The 24,331-nt window shown below is 44.4% G+C and overlaps 1 protein-coding gene across 1 annotated transcript; it reads right to left on the bottom strand.

The window, feature by feature from the left end:
• Positions 1-8,463: 8,463 nt before the first annotated feature.
• ZNF512 (zinc finger protein 512) lies at positions 8,464-23,642 on the bottom strand. Its single transcript, XM_009891597.1, has 12 exons — positions 23,441-23,642; positions 21,439-21,528; positions 17,935-18,018; positions 15,944-16,068; positions 15,475-15,561; positions 14,129-14,227; positions 12,608-12,775; positions 11,781-11,975; positions 10,999-11,100; positions 9,900-9,962; positions 9,321-9,419; positions 8,464-8,839 (listed from the first exon to the last, which is right to left on the bottom strand). Exons 1-12 carry the CDS (start codon positions 23,484-23,486, stop codon positions 8,540-8,542), a joined length of 1,458 nt encoding a protein of 485 aa, XP_009889899.1. The 5' UTR covers positions 23,487-23,642; the 3' UTR covers positions 8,464-8,539.
• Positions 23,643-24,331: the final 689 nt, after the last annotated feature.

The raw sequence follows: 24,331 nt of genomic DNA, 5'->3' as shown, positions 1-24,331 counted from the left end.
TGCCAGCCTGAGCAAGGACGCCTGAGCAGAAACAGCAGAGAAGCACCAGTAGAGCCTTTCCCTGGCAGACCAGGGGGCAGTGCCGGTGGGCAGGGAGCTCTGGGTTCTTGGGCTGCTTGTGCCATGCAAGAGGGGCTGGGTGTCTGGGCAGCCATGGTGGTCCAGCAGATGCTCTGACGTTCTCTCTCCTTTCCTTGCAGGTTGTCCCCACAGCTCTCTTGTGCTTGTCGAGGAACTGCCTGGTGCAGGAAGCCCCAGTGTGCTGGACACCTCCCATTCCATCCGTGCAGTCATTGAGGCTTCACTGAACATGCTGGGGCACAAATGGAGCAGACAAATCCAATGCTGCAAGCAGGATCACATAGTAAAGAGGATCCTGACTCCAAGGAGACTCAGAGAGGATTTTTGGGTTTGGGTTGGTCCAGGCATATCCTCTGGCTGGGCAGCCACACTGTCTTCCAGCTGAGGAGGTGTTCTGATGCCCTGAACAAGAGCAGCAGCAGGGGGTGGCAAATTAACCTTCACAGCAGTGGGAGGGAGTGGGGTAATGTTCTGGAGTCTCCTGCTTTGATCTGGGTTACAGGTTTCCCCTCAGGTGAGATGTTACACTGTCTAGGGGCCTGCTATGAGGGCTCAGACTTCACTGACACCCTGGACTTCCCTGGGACAATCCAACCTGTAGGCTGTAGGGTGGGCAAGTGCAGAACTGAGGTTCAGAGCTGTAATCTCTCAGAAGAACACTTCTTCTCCCTGGGTATGTAGCAGAAGCAGCACGGCACTGGAAGGGACCAATGGAGTCACTGAATCCAGTCTCTGCTGTCAGGACCAACATGCTGTATCGTCTCTTTTGTTACCTGGTCAAGATTCTTCACAAAATTAATTTGATTTCTCATCCCCTCTTTTACCACTGGAAGATGTTGACACTTCAGTCCTTTGAGGTTTGCATTTCTCTTACTTGTTTTAGCCTAAACTCGCTAATGGCCAGTGAACACTGACCCCAACACTGACCCCTTGAATGAATAGATGGAAATCATGTGGTTGCTCAAATCCCTGTCCAGCCTGACCCTGAACACTTCCAACGATAGGGCATCCACAGCTTCTCTGGGCAACCTGCTCCAGTGTCTCACCACCCCCATCATAAAAAAAATTGTCCTTTTGTCCAAATCTAAATATATCCTCTTTCAGTTTAAAAACATTGTCCCTTGTCCTGTCACTACAGGTCTTGGTAAAAAGTCTCTCTCTGTCTCTCTTATAAGCTCCATTTATATACTGAAAGGCAGCAACAAGGTCTCCCTAAAGCCTTCCCTTCCCCAGGCTGAGCATGGAGAACATGAGCATGATCACTGCAGCCCAGGCTACCACCAATCTTGACCTTTCCAATAAGTTCTTCTGCGTTGCTGAGCAACAGGTGCAGCATATAGATAAAAGTTTATATACATATATGTATACATGCATGCACACGTATTTTTAAAGAACATACCATTCTCTGGCACAAATTAAAAGGGAGACGTGCAGTAAAGTGAACGCTTAGTCATTTAACCCCCACTTCCATGCAAACAAACGGGCTGCAATAAACCTCACATGGAAGGTTGCTGAGGTCTGTAATTTCATATCTGGAGAGGAAGAATATGTGCAAAAAGAATATCCAGTGTTCAATAACTGAAGATGGTTGGAGTCTAACCTGAAAGATGGTATTTGATGTAGCCATGGCAAGATGTTTTGAAGATGAAAGAGCTCACTTCAGCAGTAAGAAGTTGTGAAGTATTCCTTCAGGCTGTCAGCTATCCCCATTTTAAACACAGAAATCTTTTCAGCAGGTGAAATTCAAACCATCTTTGAAGGTGTCTGAGGGCTGCCATGGCATGTACAGAGGCTACTGGGTGCCTTTCACTTTATAATACTGAATTTCATCTGCTGTTCCATCTCCCAACCACTTAGTATTCTAAGATGCTTCGGCATTTCTTTATGGTTACCTTTCAGCTTTTACTGCTCTGTGTAACCCTCAAACCTGGTCTCAGTCCCTGCCCACTTACTTCCTAGATCACAGGGGAAAATTTTGAACGGCCAAGTGTTAATGTCGCTCCCTGTGTGATTCCCCCAGTGGCCTCACTCCCCTGAAAACGCCAAATGTCTCCTCCAAATGCTTCCTCTAACCTCCAACAGGACAACCATCCCGTTTCATGCACGGCAGTCTCACTTTTTAAAGAGGTCTGAGTGTGGGACCTTGTCAACTTCTTTTGGAAATTCAAATAGCAGATGCAGCAAAAAATAGTCAAAGATACGTGGAAAAGTCTTCTTTTGAGGTTTACTTCTTTTCAAAATACTTAAACCAGATCTATGAGGTCTGTCACCCTTTCACGGATGCCCTGGTGCCTCCCTCACACCCCACATCCCTCCGCTGCACAGTAGTCCTCCTCTGTGCTATAACCCTTATCACCACACAGACCGGTCTCCGCTTTCCTTGAGGCGCAGCAGCCATCCACAACAACAGCACCGCGTTTGCCGTCTGTCCTTGCCTGGGCAGCAGGGAGCACTGACCACCGGTGTGCAGCGCCTGGGCCGGCAGGTTGGGCTGTGGCTGTCCCCGTCTGGGCCACCCGAGGGCAGGGTCAGCACAGATCCTTCTGCCCAGCGCAGCACGGACAAGGTCCAGGCCGTGCTGCAGCACGCGGGGGCGAGAGCCTGCCCTGGGCCTGAGGAGCAGGAGCCAGACATTGGCCTTGATTTTCCCAACCTTTTATTTGGTTCTGTCTCACCGAGCAATCGTTAGGATTGTTTCTCTGTTTATGGTTAGTCTATGTTTAAATAAATGCTTTACTTGAATAACTAACTGGCTTTTGTTATCTGCTTCTGAAGAAAGGCAAAGAGGTTTCCTTCTGAGGTGCAATTGCACTTTTTAAAAACAAATGCCTCTGATTTAGAAGACCTATGAACATAATTCAGATGGATTTTTGGACCTAATACAACATGCGTAAAAAGGGACACTGCAGCAATAAACGTCTCAGCAGAGCTGCCCAATGTAACCACCCCGCCCCCCAATCTCACTGTTGGTTCTGCTGTACTTTAATTATGAAATTGACCTACTTAATTTTGAAGACAGCTGGCCTTCAGAGTCAAGCCACACTTGAGAAATAAAGCCTTGCTCTGTGTTGCTTTCATCACCAGCATCACAGTCCAGCAGCGTCCCAAGGTGACGCCAACCCTCCAGCTGCGCACTCGCCGTGGTCCCTGAGCGAGCAGCGGGGACGGAGGCGCTTCCGGAGCCGGTCCCAGGCCCTGCCGCTGCTCCCAAACGCGCTGCCGCCGCACAGTGAAACAGACGAGTTACAGATAATACTACTGCAAGGAAAACGAAGCAGTGGAAGAGCTTGCCTGGCAAAGGCGTGATGTCCTCACCAGCAGAGATTTTAAAAAACAAGTCGGATGTACTCCACTCCGACACAGCTATATAGCAAAGCGCACGATGTATGCTGCAATGACTTCACTCCCATGTGCCGTACACGGCAGTCGGGCTGTTTCATGAATGCAGGAATGACAAATTGCTGCTGTTGTCTCTGTGTAAGGTGCGTTCCCTGTTCCACAGTTCCTGCAAACCTCAACAGAACATCTCCTTTTTTTTTTTTTTTTTGACATTCTGGCATCATTAAAACAGCTTAAACATCTCTAAAGCTACAGCATTGGATAACTCGCAGGGAAGGATGTCAAGTAAACTCCCGAAAAATTCTCTGAGTTATTAATGGCCTTTAGCAATTCTTGGAACAGTGGGGAAATCCCTGTAGATTAAGAAAAGAAAAATAAAAACCTAAGCCCCAAAACAACAACATATTCTCTCTCCTCTTCTGAGAAAAAAAAAAAAAAAAAGAAACAAAACTCAAGTGTTGTGCCAGTATTTAAAAAATGACAAGCTGCATGGTCAGTGTAAGTACGGCTTATCAGTCTGAAATCTCCCAGGCAAACCAACAGAACAGTTGACAGGATATCATAAGTAAAACCAACCAACACGGTTTCAAAGAGAACAGGTTTCTGCCAACATTATTTTTTAATTAATTACAAGTCCTGGTTGGTAAAAGTGGCTACTGACATTGTAAATTTCTGTAAGGCATTGTTCTTGGTCCCATATGCTATACAAATATTGGTGGAGCACATTAAATGCTAGTTGGTAAATAATTGTAAATAAGGATTTGTCCTAAAGCATCCCAGCGTCTGCAGCTATTTGGCATCTTTATCAAGAATGTCAATGAAATTATAAAACAATTGCAAAGAAAATCTGCAGATTAAAAAAGCTGATGACAAACAAAAGCAATGAAAAGACTGATTATACAACAAAGGTTTCTGGAAAAGTTGCTCAACAAAAAATACAGTTATTAAGGTCTCTACTAGAGTAATTATGTAAAATACAATGTTTTAGAAAGGTCAGGTGAATTCATCATGTGCTGTCTGTCCTTAAACCCTGTTAACTTGAATTTCTAGAAACACAGGAAATAGGCCCTCAGATGCATTTTCAGGACAACTGAAAAATGCGCTTAAGAGGGTAAATCGCAAACAATGTAAACAGTGCAATGAAGCAGTGGGTGAGAAAAAAAAGAGGTAGCTAAGAGCAGAGCAATCTTATTGTTGTATTCTACATAAAACAGACTCTTACAGAATACTGCAATTCATGGCTCTGGACTAAAAAGCCAAAAATACACCGAGATCAATATATACCAGCAAAGAACAACAACAACAAAAAAAAAGGAAGAAAAAACTGTTTTGACTGAGACTATCAAGTCTCTTTAGCTCATACAGCAAATTATGTATGGAGTTAATTATGACTACAAGTATGCAGGAAATTTCTGATACCATAAAGCTATTTAAGTTACCAGGACTGAGCAGTATGAGATGCAGAGGCTGAAATTAAAGAAGTTCAAATAAGACAACACATCATTTTTAGTGGCGCAGTTGGTTTGCCGGAGGGAAGGGATGCTCTCCAGACAGACCTTGACAGGTTTGAGGAATGCGTGCACGTGAACCTCACAAAGTTCAACAAAGCCAAGTGCAAGGTCCTGCACGTGGGCCAGAGCAATCCCCAGTACCAACGGAGCCTGGGAAATGAACGGATGGAGAGCAGCCCTGCGGAGGACTTGGGGATACTAAAAAATTGGACATGAGATGGCAATGTGTGCTTGCAGCACAGCCAGGCAATCATAACCAGGGCTGCATCAAAAGAAGCGTGGCCAGCAGGTCGAGGGAGGTGATTCTCCCCTTCTACTCCTCTCTTGTGAGACTCTGCCTGGAGCACTGCATCCAGCTCTGCAGCCCACAGCACAAGAGAGACATGGACCTGTTAGAGCAGGTCCAGAGGAGGCCACAAAAACAATCAGATGGCTGGAATGCCTCTGCTATGAAGAAAGGCTGAGAGAGCTGGGATTGTTCAGCCTGCACAAGGGAAGGCTTCAGGGAGATCCTATTGTGGCATTTCAGTATTTAAAAAGGGCTTATAAGAAAGACAGAGAGAGACTTTTTATCAGGGTCTGTAGTGACAGGACAAGGGACAATGGCTTTAAACTGCAAGAGGGTAGGTTTAGATTGGACATAAGGAAGATTTTTTTTATGAGGGTGGTGCAATTTGCCCAGAGCAGCTGTGGATGCCCCATCACTGGAAGTGTTCAAGGTCAAGCTGTCTTTGAGCAACCTGATCTAGTGACAGATGACCCTGCCAGTGGAAAGGGCAGTGCACTAGATGGTGTTTAAAGGTACCACCCAAAGGTGGTTTAAAGGTACCAACCCAAACCGTCCTATGATTCTATGGGGTAGAATTGTGACCTGGATTTGCAAAATGTTAGTCTAAACTGAACTCTTAACAATGGATTGAGCAGTAGACTTACGGATGCTTGAACAGTAAACCTCAGCATGGTAGGCTGTAGTACAATTAGGTGGTTTTATGTGTTATATATAGCCCTGGATACACGTTATGAATTCTCCAATTAAAATACCTTCCTTGAAGCTAAATTTTCCCATGCCCTCAGAGCAGCAGAGCGCTGCTGCAGCTGCATTGGGCAGCCAGCCTTAGTCCATCCAGAGCGGGATGCAGGTGCTCCTGAACAGATCGCACTCCTCAAAACCAGTGAACTGCACTGGTGCAGCACTGCCACCACCAGCTTGAGCCAACCCAGCAAACAATCTGCCATAACACTGCTGGAGCATGAACAGACTGTTGGATAATGATTTTTTTCCACATGCCATGTTATGTGGGGGAGTATGTTGTGGATGTAACTCTACAAAGTAATCCAGGTGGTCACACAGTACCCATGCCTAGAAAGCAGGTCTGGTCAGTAACTTATAAACGACAGTAAATAGGACTCTAGACTGAAATCCACTAAGAAAAACCTCCATTAACTCATGGGTTTATCGTGTTGTCCATGAAGGACATGGTTTAGTGATAGAGGGACATGGTTAAGTGGTACCTTGGCAGTGCTAGGTAATGGTTGGTGTGGAAGAGACCTTTAAGATCATCACATCAAAATGATTCTACGATTCCATCTATTGGGCAGGAAGGCAGTAACCATGTATGGTCAAAGTACAGCTGTGTAGAGTGGAGTACTGAGGAGAAATGGTGCAGACAACTGAACAGCATGTCCAGAGCATGCAGGACAACCAAGTGGGCAGGCTGGGGGGTGTTGTGCAAGTAGGTACGGTACCAAGAACACTACAAACCAAACAGACAAGAAACCACGTTCTCGCACTGGTGACTTTTTATTTTGTCGTCTTCTGATCTTGCCCCTCTTACTGCAAACCTTAATACACCCTGCACAGAAGTCCACATATTTATAATTTCAGCGCAGCACTGCTACCACGACAGCTGGTTCCAAAAGGCAGTGTCTCTACTGCGTGTAAATCCCACTGGAGTACTGCATGCTGCCTCACTACCATACAGGCGTTAATGCCCATGAGAAACAGACCATGCTCAGCTGGGGTCTGCTTTGCTTATTATATGGGGGAGGCAGTTCTTGAGAACACCCTGGCCACACAGCACTTCCCACTGTCAGGACCAACCTGATTATTCCAGTAATAACACATACATACAAACCCACCTGTTCCCCAGGCACTGCGATGGCTTCCCCGTGAATTTCAGCACCAGCAACTTTGGTAGAGAGTGAATATTCACAGGGAGGTAACAGGGAGCCAGCTGCCTATTTTCTTGCAAGCAAAACTGCAAGGAAAATGTCAAATTTTGCAACTTCCTGGTACAGCGCATCTTTGGACAACAGAAATTCTGGAGAACCCATTCTCGGAAAGACAAGGGTAGGACTGCCTGTGCTGCTGCTTCCTACTAGCTTCTGACATCTGCTGCATTTATAGAGCTCAAGAAGATACCCCCTATAATCCAGAGTTCACACCAACACATGACTTCAAATAATGAACCCTCTTCTTTTAACCTTTTCCACACAGGGAAGCCACTGCTAATATACTTCGTTCACACAAAGGAAGCAGTATTGAAAAGAAACAGGTGATAGAAGACAACGAAGGTGGTGTCTACAGTGCAGAAAAGAGGACACTATGGGAGCATGGGCATGACAAAGAACAACACACCAGCACGGCAGCTCCATGGAACCTGGGTTTCAGCAACAGCAAGACTGCTACTGTAGGTATGTGCTGTCTTGCAGTAAGTTTGTTTCCCAGGTGAGTCTGAAACAAACAACCTTCAGAGGGCCCATGAAGGCCATCTTATTACATTAGTTACTGGGGGTCTCTGAAAGGTCAGTGAATCTCCAAAAGGCTGCAGAGCATTTATTCCTCACTGGACTGAAGACCCTCTACTGGGCATTCAATGCCCAGTGCTACAGCATACAGATGCCAGGGAAGTACTGGGTTCCTGACGAGGCTAGTAACGATGTTCCATCACTTCCAAGCAGACCAGAGCTCAGGTGCTGCTGTCTGGTGCTGAGCCCCAAACATCAGTGTATGAAGTAGACAGTGCCTTGTGCAACAGACTGGAGCATATGCTGGGAAGGTATCTACTCTTCTGCGGCAGCCTTGCTGACAAGACAGGACAGTTACAGGGCAAGCTAAAGCCTTTGTATTCTGCACAGCGCTGCTTTGTTTGTGTGCAAACTGTGCAAGAAAGAATTTCCCCCTTAAAGAGACCTAAACACTGGGCTAGTCAGTCCTTTATAGGGAGAACAGCTAAAAAAGAACCCTGATCTCACCCATCAGAGGAAGATGACAAAACAGACAGCTGCTGTACTGGAAATCACTAAACAAGGAACTAATGTGACCCAAACTGAGACTGTAACCAGAGCAGGAACTACATCGGGTACACTGCTAGTGCCACTGTCCAAGGGAACTACAGCAGGAGAAGCAGCCTCTGTACCACAGCTTTGGTCTGAAGTCTCTCACAATGGACCAGAAGCAACAGTTTCAAAATCAAGGTCACCAAATAGAATGGAGTCACAGTCCGAAAGACATTCAGTTGCTTGTATTAGCGCTGTGGGTTATGAGCCTGACAGAAGTGGGACTTGTAACTGAAAACCTTTAGGATTACTCCTCTTCTTGTACGGTTTTACTTCCGGCCTCGCTTGCGGCTGTTTTTTGGAAATTCAGCTCTCTGTGCAACTTGGGGCTCCCTCTCCTCACTACTTACACTCTCACTGTCCACCCGCTGTGGACGACCTCTCTTACTTCTCCTCATTTTTTCAATTCCAGCAGTGGGGACCTTTTTGGAAGCCAGGGTCCCAGTTCTCTTCTTTTTGCCCCGGGTCAAAGGACGTTTCTTCCGTTGCTTCCTCTGCTCTTCTCTTTGGCGGATTTTCATCAGCTTCTCAAAGCTTTTGGTGGTAGTTGTGTTCACATCAAACCAATCCTGGGGGGTTTAGAAGGCAACAGGTTGGTACTGATGGTGGAAATACCACATAAAGCCTATCAGGGCTTATAATAAAGCTGCCTTGTGGGACAAGGGTTTCCCAAAACACGAGATCTGGAGAGCCAGCTGCTTAACAAATCTCTGTTCTTTGATGTTCCCCCTCAGGTGGCATTCTGTCTCAGAGGATTCAGATTTGATTTGGCAATTGCCTGGCTAAAGGCATGGGAAATGCTGAAGAGCTGAACTGAGCAGCAGCAGCCTGGGACAAGACATGTGCCATGACACAACACTTGCTCCCCAGACCAACGCATAAGACCAGCTATCTTTAAGCAAATCAAAGGCCACTCGAATCCGCGATCCTGTTCCCAGTCATGAGCAAGAAAAAAATAAAACAGAGCAAGCATTCAGCATTTCCTTCCCAAGACACCCTTCCCACCTTCAACAACCTGGGATTTGAGGACTTCCATTCTGCCTGCCTTACCTCAGCATGCATGGAGTTGATGTGGTACTTGACCCCACTTTCTGAAATGAACTCCTTCTCACACAGGAGACACTTGTATTTACCAGCCACAAAGTCACCCTGGCACCAAAACAAAAAAATCCGTCACCAATTGCTGCCTAGAAGGCTGATACACCTACATACTGTGTTTGAATCTTGCTCAGATATAACCCAGCAGTAAGAAGTAGAAACTCTTATTCATACCAGACAATGTGTTAGTTAGAAGAGCACTGACATTATTGACCGGTTACACCCACAAAGCATAGGACTGCTCTGTGAGATGTTACAAGGTCTCCAGCCTGTACCTGGAAAAAATGCTCTTGTAGCTGTGCATCTAAAGGTAGGACTGCAGTTTCACTAAAATACATGCCATTAAGATGCTTCCTCCTTGCCTCAAGCAGTGTTTGCAATAGCGACCCCATTAGCACATAAGGAAGCACTCAAACTGTAAGGAACTCAGATTAGCAGATGGCAGGACAACAGCTTGAATAAGGAGCTGTGAGGGACAGGGACAGTCCGGCTACTGGTATAAAACATAGTGAGTACAAGAAGGCTACCAACCAAGGTACACGTGCCAAGGTGAGATTTGAGTCCTGAGACACTGCCATATACAGATTCACAGCCCTGAAACGGTAAAAGAAGTGTGTCAGCAAAACTCCAGTAAGAAATCACTTATTTCTACACAAGAAAGTCTTATTCTCTGGAAGACGATTCCAAAAGGGATAAGAGAGGTTTGCTCTGCTCGTGTATCTAATGGCACAGAGCAGAACAACTGTATCCGACACCAATGATCTCAGTTAAAGGGCAACTTTAGAGGCCTGCCCCACATGGAGCTTTAGGCATCAGTCTCGGGATAGGAGATCATGCTCAGCCAACAGCCCAGACCCTGAAACAGGAGGTAGGTGCAAGACACACTTACAGATCAGTGCAACAGGACAGCTGCTTTCTGGGGACAGCTCCATATATAACATTACATCACAATTCTTATACTTGGAAATGATGCAAGCCTGGAAACCAGGGAGAGAGTTCTGGGGGTGGGGTAAGGCAGGGGGAAGGCATTGTCTCTACACCAAACCCAGATGGAAGCCACCACTGACCCTTGGCCGTCCAGTCGTATGTGTCACGTGCGTCACACCTATCACAGTTTCTACCAAAGGGGCCATTTCTTCTCACTGGATCTGACTGGTGGCTGTTGCGTGGGATTGTAAGAAACTAAGTGCACGTGCATAAGCATCCCTAGACCAGGATAACAGTGCCACACATGTCTTCTGTAGCCCATTTCCAGCGTTCAAAAGAAAACTTGAGTGCTGTGCCAGACAAAGTCCCTCTACTACACTTCCATATCTACTCCTCCCTTCTACAATTAGATTTAGCACACCTGCTAGACAGGCAGGGGCCTGTCGTTTTTCCACTGCTCAAACTTTCAAATGAACCAGCTCCCAGACGTACCAGTCTGACACCAACTTACTGGCTCTAAAGTGGACAAACACATCCCCAAAGGGATCAGGCAACAGTCCAAACAGGGTCTTGGTTACACTACCCAACTGCACTGAGATGGAGCACAAGTTGTCTCCCGCAGCTTCAAGGTTGTGTCAAGCTGTTGGCTCATACAGACCCCAAATCTGCCCCCTTTGAGGCTTCAGAAACACTTAAGGATTACCTGATTTGGGCAGTGGACTCTTCGGTACATCTTTATCTCTGTTTTCCATTTGCACAGCACATCTTGACTAAATGTGGGCAGTCCAGGACGAGTATATTTCAGCTGAGATAAAGAGATGGGATTGAAAGCTGGAAGCAATGTTGGCTACACATAGTGCCAAGTATGTCCCTTTCTCTACCAGGCTGTGACACAGAAGTGCTATCTTTTCTCCTACTCTAACAGCCAAACTCTCAATCACCAATCTTTTCCCATCTCACTGACTCTCTACAAACATAACTGAATCTGGAAAACTCCCACAATATCAGAATCCAAAACCTCCCATAACTTTGACTACAACAATTCCTCTACTCCATTAAAATCATAAATCATCCTTTTCCCTTGGGTTTCTCTTACAGCCTAAAAGATGCTTCTGGAAACTTCGAAGCCTGAAAAACTATGAAATATCACTGCATGGCAGCAGTGATCTGCAGCCTATGACCTGTGAGCAACATACCACCTATAACTGCCTTCATTACTTGTGCCCACTGAAAATTACAGCAATGGGACTTGAAAGTCATTATAGCCTGCCTGGATAAAATACTTATACCACAGCAACTGCTACTGTAGCAATACTGTAATCTAAGACCAGAAGAGCAAAACCTGATCCCTCCCACAAGATACTACTTCTTCAATATTGCTTTCCATGGGCCACTGAACACCTGCAACACAGGGTGGACGCCAGTACAACTCATCTGATGTAATGAAAGACTCAAACCCTATATAGCATTTTTAAGGCCTCGTACCTTCCGGTCATCTGGAATCAAGTCCTGCAGAACTTTCCTCTTGGGCCACTCTTTGGCCAGCTCTTCTCCAGCTAGCTCATGGAGATAGTAGATTGCCACCTTTGCAGATCTCCTCTGAACTCTGCCTGTGTTATTTGGCTCCCGTTTTATTTTCTTCAGGCTCTCTGTTCTTCTCTCCTCATGAAGGAAAGTGACCTGCAACAAAGGCCAAAAAAGGTAAGCCTCCTTCACTAGTTCCTATTTCAGTTACACTAAATACTGTGAATAAATATTCTGCCACATCCCTCGCAAAAATGCTGCTGCAGTTGCAGTTCACTGTCACAGACATAGGACAGAAGTGCATCCCACCAGCGAGACAGACCCCCAGACCTACTCAGGGGGGTCACAGCAGCAAGGCTCAAGCAGTGAGTTTCACGCAGCCACTGGTCTTGAAAGGATATCACATCATTTGCTGCAAAACCCTCATGGACAACAAGCATAGTGCTGCCCGTTCTGCTCCCACGTTGGGTCTTGTAAGAGCAAAGAAAAACATCTCACAAGTTGTGCATGTTAGCATCGTTCTTCCATGGAGCAAAAGTCAGGCTGGGGAAAGTTTACTGCTGCCATGGTGATTTACTATGAAAAACTTCACCCTAGTCACAGAACAGCACAGCTGCTGCTAGAAGGAAAGTATCAAGGACAGAATACTCCACAGAGACAGAAAAACACAAAGATTTGCTATCCCTAATTACCCACCCCAGTAGCAGACAAAAGCCTACGTGTGCCTCAAGTCTGAATGGCTGAAGTACCACCACACCATCCTGGTGACTATGGCAATTTGCACTTACCGGCCCATGCTTAGATCGGAGATGGTAGACAAGTCCTGCCTTTGATTTGTATGCTTTTCCGCAGTGATGGCACTTCATAGCCATTTTCTCCAGCTCAGAAGCCGCCTTCCCACATTTTTTAACGTGATACAGGTATCCCATTATGCTAGTGAAGCTGCCTGTGCAGCCCTGTCAGTGCAGAAGAAAAATGCATGGAAGAAAAATGCTCTCCAAGGGTTCACAAGACCGCTGTGTATAGAATCCACAGTTTGCTGACCAAAGTAATATCACTTTTCCTGCCAGACCAGAGACATCACATAGTAAACTTTAATGTCAGTCTATTCAGATAGACAAAACCTCAGACAAAGAATTGGCTGCAACTGGGAGAAACTGTTTCTTAGAACTTCTTTGTAGCCAGTGGGCAACAGAAAATTTCAATACGTGGAATGAAGAAGCAAGATGTTAAATGAGGATGCACAAAACTGAAAGATTTTCAGATACACATGGAGCAGTTGGGCAGAAAAAGAGGATGGTTTTATACTTGGTTGGCTGGTCAAACTGTCTGGAACACAGCGATATTAGGGTGATGCTAAATAAAACTTTCGGCTATTCCTGGGATACATCTGTTGTCTCATACTGCAGCAGATGACAACAAAAACTCCAACGGTTTCTGAGAACATCACTTACTAGAATATCTCCTAGCCCTGAATCCAGTAATCAACTTGACACTGAACTTGGAAACAGGTCAAACCAAACATGCATTAGCAAGATTTTAATGCTGTTAGATGTATCCATCTGCTCTCCATACCCTTCTCTAGCTGTGGTGAATCTCAGTATTTTCAAAAACCACAGACAAATTCACAGTAATTATGCATAAAAACATCTTCCTAGCTATCACAAACAACTAAGGAAAGACCAGAAGTACACATTAGTAAAATACTTTTGGTGCACACAAGACACAACGCAGTGCCCTCTCGATCCCCCTTGAAGACCAACACATCAAATACTCAAAGATATCTAGCTGACCCTGCTGGAGAAGAGAAGGCTCCAGGGAGACCTTACAGCAGTCTTTCAGGACTTAAATGGGGCTTATAAGAAAGATGAGGACAAAGTTTTTAATAGGGCCTGTGGTGATACGACAAGGTGTAACGGTTTTAAACTAAAGGAGGGTAGATTTAGACTAGATATAATGAAAAAATTGTCTACATTGAGGGTGGTGAAACACTGGAACAGGTTTCCCACAGAGGCAGATGCCCCATCCGTGGAAACATTCAAGATCCGGTTGGATGGGGCTCTGAGCAACCTGAGCGAGTTGAAGATATCAACTTGCTTATTGCAAGAGGGTTGGACTAGATGATCTTTAAAGGTCCCTTCAAATCTCAAACCATTCTATGATACTCTGTCTGAAAAGCATAGCCAGGATCTTGGAAACAAATCCAGCCTTGGCCAGCACCAAAGCACACATAGCAGAACTCTCACAATATTTTACATTTGTGCATCCACTGCTGTTTAATTCAGGATACTTAGCACATTGCAGCTTACCTCCCTTGTACACTTTAGTTTTCCCATAAGCTTCAAAACCTTCCGAAGGCGGTCTCGCTCAAGCTGCTCATCCAATTCTCCTCCCTCCTTCACAACTGGCTAAAGCACAGTAGGAAGATGAAAGAAAAATACAGGATGTTCAGCATTCACAGTTCTCATATGGAATTCAATACTCAACACACTACTAAGGAAAGCTTCTAAAATAATTAAACTGCTGCAACTTATGATTTTACAGAAGTGTATTTAATACAACGATCCCTGTCTATACCCCCCAAACAACTGAATTATCTTTAAAAGGAGTAAACTGCCTGAAAACAACTTTGCAGATAAGAGTTTTAACATTTAGATGGCTATCTATGAACAAAACCTTGGTAAGAAATGGTCCCAAACTATAGCTTCTGGGAAGGACAAGGGTATGTATTTCCATAATTACTTTTCTTCCCTTCTGCCTGTGGAAAGTACTAACTCATCTCTGTCATGCATCTTTAACATTTACTGGTCCTACCATTTCCACTTAGCCTAACTAAGCTAAGCAGACTAACTGCCTGTAACAGTTATTCATCTATGCTGAACTACAGTTAAAATTCTCTATTCTCTCTCTGATGGTTATTGTATATTATTTCCTACACTATCTTATAATAATATTACACCTAGACTGAATAAAAAGTTAGAACTGAGTGACAGACCTATTCCTCAGGGCCAGAATATGAGCCCATGTCTATTTAATTTACTACTATAGCTGTAGGTTCAGAAACCACAGTACTGGGAACTGTATAAAAAATAACAGCACCAAATTATCTAAACCTTACCCAAACTCCTGAATGACCTTTCCAAAAGTTCTAATTCTTCACAACTACAATAGGAGACGTTGCTTTCTTCAAAGAAATAGCAAAGAGGAAAAGCAGATGGCAGCATTATTATCTCTACAGTAAATATAGACAAGAACTAAACTACTGCTTCTGCTTTTTTACCTTTGAACTTGTAAAGAACTGAAATGTAGTCTGCTCTGGATGTAGAAAAACTACTTTCTAGCAAAGGACTGAAAACTGCAGCCTAATGAGCAACCATTTTTTTTTTCTGATTGAGAAAGCCTTTTATGTGTGACACGTAACCAGCCTAAACAGAAATTACGCCCCTCCTCCTGAGATGTAGCATGTCTACCATCTCTGGTAACATTCTACTGTTTTTTCAGATGTCACATTTCACAGGAAAAATAACAGGTAGGCAAGATTTCAACAGCTACAACATTTGAAAAAACACACCATGTTCTGTTTTTGTGTGCATCAGGGAAAGAACCAAAGACTGCCTTGCCCATAGGATTTTTAGATTCACAGCAGTTGTGTTACCTGATTGTTATGGTCTGCCATGACGTGGTATTTCATCCCTCCTAAAGACTTCAGCTGCTTCCCACAGTGGTGACATGTGAACATTTTCTAGAAACAAACAAGCACATTGTGCACGTAACTGCAAATTAACCACAGCAGCGGGAAACTCTTTGTGGGAAAAGATTAGGAGAGTGGAACATTTTATTTGGGCCTCATAACTGCCCATTAAGAACAGAAGAGATTTTCTGGAGCCTAAAATTTAGGAGAACAATGAAATAGCTAACTTTTGTTCACTACCCCAAACCTCCAGCAAAAGGCTAAGCAAGACACACCAAGCTCAGCCTCTTACAGACGTATAAAGGACTTTTGCTTAGAGACATGATGATGATATGAAACTGGTTTCAAACGCAACACAAAACAGTGCGCAGGCATTTCTATCAGTAAGCTGAAAAGGAGTAAAGAAAACACGGTTCACCTCTCGTGTTCTTACCTGCCTGCAATTTACCATATGTTTCTTCAGTCCTTCTACAGTCTTTCTCACTACAGCCCGGCATGTTGGACAGGTAACTCGGCCTTTGTCCTGAATTTCCAAAGACCATTGCTCTTCCATACTACCTGTCAAAACAAAAGGTTTGGAATAGAACAGCAAACATGATCTCTCTTTTTTTTTTTTTCCCCCCCTTTGATGTGCACAACGAATCCTAGAAGGAAAGAGGTCAGATGCTACCAAACTCATGTCCAGCTACACTTCAATAGGTTTAGCTCATTCACAGCTTTAAATGTGTCATGTGACAAGGCACACATCACTCCTTTTGGGAGATAATTTTATAAAAACTCCTTAATCCTACCATCCCCTTGTGAGGAGTGTTCTTCGACTTGTTCAGTAGAGATGTTTCATTCATTCATTTTTATTACATAGTTACTTTAGCATGCAGAGTAAACTTTTCTTTCGGCAGAAGGGTATTCACAGTAAAAGTAGTCACAGATGTGATTGAACAGTTTCAGACAAAGTCCACAGTTCCGTTCTACTAACCAAATCTTTAGAACTCCACTTACGTTAACCAGCAGTTTTGGCACTGAAAGTGAACAGAGCTGCACCACCAGCCCAAGTTACTCAGCAGCCAGCGAAATGTACCCTGTGTGCCATGGTTTCCAGTTCCTGGCCTATTTTTGAAATGCCAAGCAAAAGCCCGGCATAATCCGCAAGAATTATAAATTACCGAAACGGGCTCCAGGAAGAAAGTGGCTTAGCAGCCACATGCTTGAATTCTTACAAAAAGATCTAAAGGCTTTCCAGCTTTCCTCTTTGCCCTGTAATAACAGTCAGGCGTTGTCCTTCCCCAGGTGGCTGGGGGAAAAGGCTGTGAATCAAACATCACTAGGCAGAAAACTGGGGTATTTAATGAGTGCTGTGAGCTACACCTACCAAGTCATTCTGCTTGCTGAGTCAAGGCTAATGTTATTTTTCTAAGATGGACAGCTTTGGTCTCTGGCTCACCAAAAGAGGCGATTTGGCAGCAACAGCTACAGAGTTTTTCCTGCAACCATATTCTGGTAAGTAAAAAGGTATAAATATTTTTATGAGTTTTATAGTGCAACTATCTTAACAGGCTTTTTCTCGGTTCAAAAAGTGATTCCCCCTTCACTGCTCTGGGTAAAACCACATGGAACCATGCTATTAGGCAGTATGCAGTCCCTCTAATTTTGCTCTGCAGTACTGACACTGTGCCAAAAGGACAGCAGCCAGTTCTTCCTTATCAACAGTAAAGTGAACAACAAAATGGAAACACTAGAAACACAGCTGTTGCTCAGACTCAAATCATAGAATCACATTTATCTTTTAGCTGTGTTGTGGTTTAACCCCAGCCAGCCACTAAGCACTACACAGCCGCTCACTCACTTCCTCCTGGTGGGATGGGGGAGAGAATCAGAAGAGTAAAAGTGAGAAAATTTGTGGGTTGAGATAAAGACAGTTTAATAGGTAAAGCAAAAGCCGCGCACACAAGCAAAGCAAAACAAGGAATTCATTCACTGCTTCCCATCAGCAGGCGGGTGTTCAGCCATGCCCAGGAGAGCCGGGCTCCATCACACATAACTGTTACTTGAGAAAACAAACATCATAACTCCAAACATTCCCCTTCTTCTTTCCCCCAGCTTTATATACTGAGCACGATGTCATATGGCACGGAATATCCCTTTGGTCGCTTGGGGTCAGCTGTTCTGGCTCTGTCTCCTCCCAACCTTTTGCGCACCCCGAGCCCGCCCGCCAGCAGGGCGGTGTGAGGAGCAGAAAAGGCCTTGACTCCATGTGAGCACTGCTCAGCAGTAACCGAAACATCCCTGTATTATCAACACCGTTTCCAGCACAAATCAAAAACATAGCCCCATACTAGCTGCTGTGAAGAAAATAAACTCTATCCCAGCCAAAATCAGCACAAGCTGCTTAATAAACAACTCTGAGCAACTGCTTCATCTTCTTACCTGTGCCATAAGTTTCCGGTTCTTTTTGAACACGGTGGCCTTTCGTTTTGGAGTTGTGTTGTGTTCCAGCTTGCTGCTTTTTTCCTGTTGTAATACAAACAAGACCAGAAGACTTAATTTTGTGAGCCTTGTTATAAAAAGAGCAGAGATCTTTTGCTAGGAGGCTGCTATTTAGTCTGCTGTCTGAGAGCTACTCATTCAGAAACGTTCAATGCTTTTTTTTTTTTTTCCCCAAAAATGAATTTCAAGATTATGTTCCCCTACTCCCTTTCAAAATCCATAGCTATTTACAGCTGCAGGCATTAGTCCCATCCAGATATCTGTAATCCGTATGGTTGTTCATACACAAAGTTCAGAGCGTGGGAACTCTTCATGCTGAAACATCCTCTGTTCACAGTATGGCTGAGCCAACCTAATGACTTGTTCACAACCAAATGGACAGTCCCATTCCTGTTTTCTTTAGACTAAACAACTCTTATTTTTTCAGCATTTTCTCATGGGCTATGCTTTTTGCTCTCTTCTCATCTGTTCTCTTCAGATGGTCCACACATTTCCTGAACTGCAGTGCCCACTGCTGGAAACAACGCTCCAAGTGTGACCCTGCATTAGAGCAAAAATAATTACTTCACATGTCTGAACATCTCAATGAAGAAAGATAATGACCTCCTCCCTTCATTGTTCAAACACCTCAGTATAACATCTGCCTTTTTAAAAGCAAGTATGACACTGTTGGTGCCCATTCAGCTTTTGATCTGTTATAAATCTCAAAACCTCTTCTGAAGAGCTGACACCTAGGAGGTTGTTATTTGTCTTTCAGCTGTGCTAATATTTCTTAACTAACTACAGTATCTTTAATTACACACACTATATTCCATTCTATTTTTTTAAACTGTTTCTCCAACATCAAGAACACTTTCAATTTTAACCTTTTCTCCAAGACACTTGCAGTCTCTTTCAGCTTCATGCTGTCTACATACTCTCAAGTCCTTGGTGACAGTAACGATAGTTAGAATTGAACCTAGGACAGACTGTGAACCATCATTCTATACTTCTTTCTATTTCACAGAAATCACAGAACCATTTAGGTTGGAAGGGACCTCCTGAGATCACATAGTTCAACCCCTTGTTGAAGCAAGGTCAGCTAGAGTAGGTTGCCAAAGAACATGTTAAGTCAAGTTTTTGAGTATTTCCAGTGATGGAGACTCTACAACATCTTTCGGCAACCTGTGCCAGGGTTTGACCACCCTCACAGTAAAAAAGTGCATTCTTGTCTTCAAATAGAATTTTGCGTGCTTTAATTTGTGCCCATTGCCTCTTGTCCTGTCAGTGAGCACTACAGAGAAGAGCCTGGCTTTCTTTTCTTCATTCCCTCACACCAAGTGTTTATACACACTGATAAGATTCCCCCGACCTTCTCTTCTCCAGACTGAAGAGTTGCAGCTCTCTCAGCCTGTCCTCATAGAAAAGATATTCCAGTCCCACAATCATCTTTGCAGCCCTGTATGGGGGAGCCCAGAACCAGACATGGCACTCCAGATGTGGCCCCACCAGTGATGAGCAGAAAGGAAGGATCACCTCCCTCAATCGGCTGGCAATGCTCTTCCTAATGTACCCCAGAATGCTGTTGGCTGCCTTTGCCACAAGAGTGCGTTGCTGGCTCATGGTCAGCTTGCTGTCCTCCAGGACCCCAAGTTCCCTCTCTGCAGAGCTGGTTTCCAGAAAGTTAGCGCCCAGCATATTCTGGTACATGGGGTTATTTCTGCCCAGCTGCAGGACTTCGTATTTTTCCTTGATGAACCTGAAGAGATTCCTCTCTGCTTAATTCTCTAGCCTGTCCAGGTCCCTGTGAATGGCCACACACCCATCTGGTGTACCACCACTCCTCCCTGTTTGGTATCATCTGTGTGCTTTCTGAGGGTGCACGCTGTCCCATTGTCCAGGTCATCAATGAAAATGTTAAACAGTACTGGCCCCAGTATTGACCCCTGCGGTATGCCACTAGTGATGTGCCTCCAACTAGCTTTTGCGCTGCTGATCACAGCTCTCTGGGCTAGTTTTCAATCCACTGTACTGTTCATCTAACCTGTACTTTGGCAACTTGTCTATGAGGATGTCATGGGAAACGGCACCAAAAGCCTTACTAAAGTTGAAGTGAACAACATTCACTGCTCTCCTCTTGTCCACCAAGCTAGTGACCTCATTGTAGATGGCTATCAGGTTGATTAAGTTTGATTTGTCCTTCATGAATCCATGCTGACTACTCCCAATTGCTACTCTCCTCTTGTCCACCAAGCTAGCGACCTCATTGTAGATGGTTATCAGGTTGATTAAGCATGATTTGTCCTTCATGAATCCACGCTCCCCATCACCATCTTGTCCTTCATGTGTTTGGAAATGCTTTCCAGGAGGACTCTCCATCACCTTCCCAGGGACTGAGGTGAGGCTGACCGACCTGTAGTTCCTCAGATTGTCCTTCTTTCTGTCCTTGAAGATAGGAGTGATATTTGCTCTCCTCCAGTCTTCAGGAACCTCTCCCAGTCACCATGACCTTTCAAAGATAACCAAGAGTGGCCTCACAATGAAATCAGCCAGCCCTCTCAGCACTCGGTGCAACCTGTCAGCTCCCATGGGACTTAGGTATGTCCAGTTTGTTTAAGTGCTCTAACCTCATCCTCCTTCACTGAGTGTAAGGCTTCCTTGCTCCAGACTTTCCCTCTGGTCTTAGGCGCCCGGGGTTCCTGAAAGACTCCTTTAACTGATAAAGACTGAGACACAGGAAGCATTGAACACCTCGGCTTTTTCCATATCATTTGTCGCCAGCTCCCCTGCCCTGTTCAGCAGTGCACTCACACTTTCCCTGGTCTTCCCATTGCTGTTCATGTACTTGTAGAATCCTTTCTTGCTGCCTTTCACATCCCTTCCCAGATTCAACTCCAGGTTGGCCTTGGCTGTCCTCATCTCATCCTTGCAAGATTAGACAGCAAATATATACTTCTCCTGTGTCACCTGCTCCTACTTTCACCACTTGTACATTTCATTTTGCACCTAGCCACTGATTAACAGCCCTTTGAAGGCATGAAAGACCTATGATATCCAGCACTTCCCCCTCTGTCTCTGTGGTAAAAGAAAATTAAACTGGTTTGGTTTGATTTCTCTGTAACAAACCCATATCGCTGTTTTCATCTACCCATTAACTTCCAGATGATTACAAGTAATTTGTCTGACTATTTAGTCCAGAATCTTCCGTAAAACTGAAATGAAGCAGACTAGCCTATACTTCCCCTACTTCCTTTCGTCCCTCCCTTTGCTGGACTTTCTTAAGAGAGACTGAAATTAGAACAATCATCTCCCACTGTAAAACAGAAACTAGTCAACAGTGTCCTGTAACAAAATACCCAGAATCAGAAATAGAGTTGGAAGACAGCAGAGGATAGCATTTGGGCAGAAAGGAAGTCTGAAGTACCTGGAGGCTTGTAACTAGGAATTACAAGTTATTTGTATTACCCGAAATCTTCTGCTTCTTCTTGGGAGAGTCTTTAAGATCTTCACCTTCCCCTTGCTCAGATTTCCTCTTGCATTTCAATAGTACTTCCCCTGCTAGTGAGCAAGAACAGAAACGCTTCAGTCTCATTATTCAGTCTGGATAACAGCTTTGAGTCTGCTACTGCCTCAGCTTATCCTCGTATTCAATACTTAAAAAAAACCAACCCAAAAGTCGGTTTTGTAAGGCACCTGGACACCAGTGAGCTAGGCTTCTGACTCAGTAACATTTAGGCACTCCACAGCCTGCAATCTTCCGACACAGAAGATATGGAAGAAACAGTGTCACAGCATGGTCTTGGAAAACAATACTCCTCAGGAATAGAGCCAGAAGGTGCTAGGTTATGTCATGAAAAGCTCATCTGCGCGCACACACAAAAAAGCAGCGAGAAACAACGGCAGATGGGGAACCCCAAATAATACCCTGCCTCCCCTCAGTATTTCCAGGCCTACCAAAGGCTTATCTCCATGAACATTGAGAAGTACAGGACAATGGCAGGCGGGGGAACACAAATTATGGACTCAAAGAAACAGACACCTTCCTCTGAGGTCTGTCCCAGGAGAGCCACCAGGATGAGTCAACTGGAGTCATTCTCCGGACCACCCTTTGGAAGGGGGAAAAGGGGTAGCAGTGAAAAGGGAGAGTGTGGTGTTAATACCTAGGGTTACGTGACACACAGGACGTTAGTGAAGAACAATTCAGGATTACACAAGCCTGAGATGTTTAGGAGTGGTGTCAAAGGAAGGAGAAGGGAGAGAATTAGCTGATTTGGGGAAGATCAAGTGTGGGAAAATAGAGGTGTAAGCGGATAAAAATGGCCACTTGCTTGTAAATAGGAGGTTGGTCAGTATATAAGTCTGGTCACGTCTGACACCAAATCGGAGGGACCAGGGCAGAGCAGTGTCTGCGAGCATAAGCCTGTCCGTAAGGAGGTCTACACCAGCAACTGGCATGGCTCTGTGGGCCTGAGGGGCCAGTACGTCCACGCACCAGCAACTGAGGAGACCAGGATCCAAAGGCCAAACACTGAGTAGACTCAGTGTCTAAGTCCAGCTACAGGAGAGATCCACATACCACATATGTGTGCACACAAATGTATATATGTATATATGCTTCTTTTCTCTCACAAACACATCTTCGTCCTGATCGGCCAGAGAGGGAAACAGGATGGAGGCCGTTGGTGCTGCTTGTGTGAGTGCTGATCTTAGTGTTGATCTGTGCTGCTGGCTGTGTACACATGTTGTATACATGTGTTTATACCTACAGGAATACACACTTGGTCTCGCTACTGGTTGGAGCTGGGGGTGTGGAGCTGCAGCAACCTTGCTTCTATCAAGCTACCAGATTCAGCTCTCCTCACAACAGGATGGAATACAGATTCTGACTTAGAGATAAGAAGAAGATGCATTAAAGAGCAGCAAAGTTTTGGCTCCTCACCACATGAGAAGTTTGGAAAGCAGCTCCTAGGCCAGGAAATCTGAATATTCATAATGAGACCCAAACCACTCCAAATCAGAAAATTGTAAGTGACAGAAGTGAGCAAATAAAAGAAATAAAAACCCTAAAAAAACCTCCACAAACCTACCAACAACAAAAGCCATGTCTAATCCAGAATACTGCTGAACGGTCCCCCTTTTCTACATCTTTAGTGTTGTTTGTTCCATTTTTAAAGCTCTCAAAGCATATTCCTGATACGATTTGCACATCTTTTCTATAGACAAAGCTGAGCTCAGTCGCAGAATCATTAATTTTAAGACAAGTCACTCAAAAAGAACTGCGTAACATCAGAGAATTTTACCTACGTTTCTGCAGTGGAGGAAGTTTATTTCTCCAAATGCATGAGCAGCGTTACCAAGCTTGTAATTTGTGGGTTAACTGCAGTATGTCTTTCAGAAGTCATCTAATCTCTTATAAAAGAACCAGAGAGAAAAAACAGTTTTGCATCAAGCCAAGAGTGGTAAGTACCTTTTTTCTCTGAAGGTTTGTTAATGCTGTTTTTTATTCCTCTCATTTCCAACCAGTAAGCAGGCCTGCGAATGGTCCGCTTGCTTCTGGACTCTGCACTTCCGTTCACACGGCTCTTTGGTGAGGCAGAAGAAATGTTGCTGACTGTCTCATCATAGTTACTGTTCAGTCCTAGGACAGTAGTTTCCACCTCCTCAAATTTCTTAGACCTGGAAAACATCAACTTGAAATCATACATGTATGTATGTATATATACACATATGTATGTATACACATACATACACACACAACTACAATAACTTGACAGACAACATCCATCTTCCCAAGTGCTCTAAAAATTCATCTCACAGTTCATTGAAGCTCCTGAGTTTTGTGAACTGAAAAGTGCCAGCAAGATATAATATCCTAAAAGTTATTTTTCACTAGATCTTTTAGACAATGACATTAGAAAGCTACTAAAGAGGATCAGAAAAAATATTCATTCTACCTCAAACCTTCAACTTAAGTAGCAGCCACAAGTTAATCTCAACTTAAAAAAACCCCACATTCGTCCTTAAGCAACCAATGTGGAATAAAACAATTCTTCTACAGCCCATCATTACAAAAGAGACCTTTTCCATCTGTGAGAAAATAATGGGAGATTGGCAAGTAGAAATATAAACATGCTCCAGTGACCTGCAGCTGAGGTGTAGAAAAACACACTTATACTAATTGTTGTTTAGCCTTGAGTGTTGTGCAAGTAGAGCATCTGTGTTTCCACCACATAAGCCTGTGACAGAGGCACCCATACTTCAGATTCCTACTCTGCCATCTCTGAGATCAAAGCACAGTGGTAAACTGCCTGTGTGAATCGCTGATACACAGGCGAAAACAGCAGGTTTGCTGATCTCT

Source organism: Charadrius vociferus, unplaced genomic scaffold, assembly GCF_000708025.1.
Source record: "Charadrius vociferus isolate BGI_N301 unplaced genomic scaffold, ASM70802v2 scaffold1129, whole genome shotgun sequence".
Taxonomy (NCBI): Eukaryota; Metazoa; Chordata; class Aves; order Charadriiformes; family Charadriidae; genus Charadrius; species Charadrius vociferus.
The sequence above is the reverse complement of the archived record's forward strand: the minus strand, read 5'-3'. Positions and strand labels throughout refer to the sequence as shown.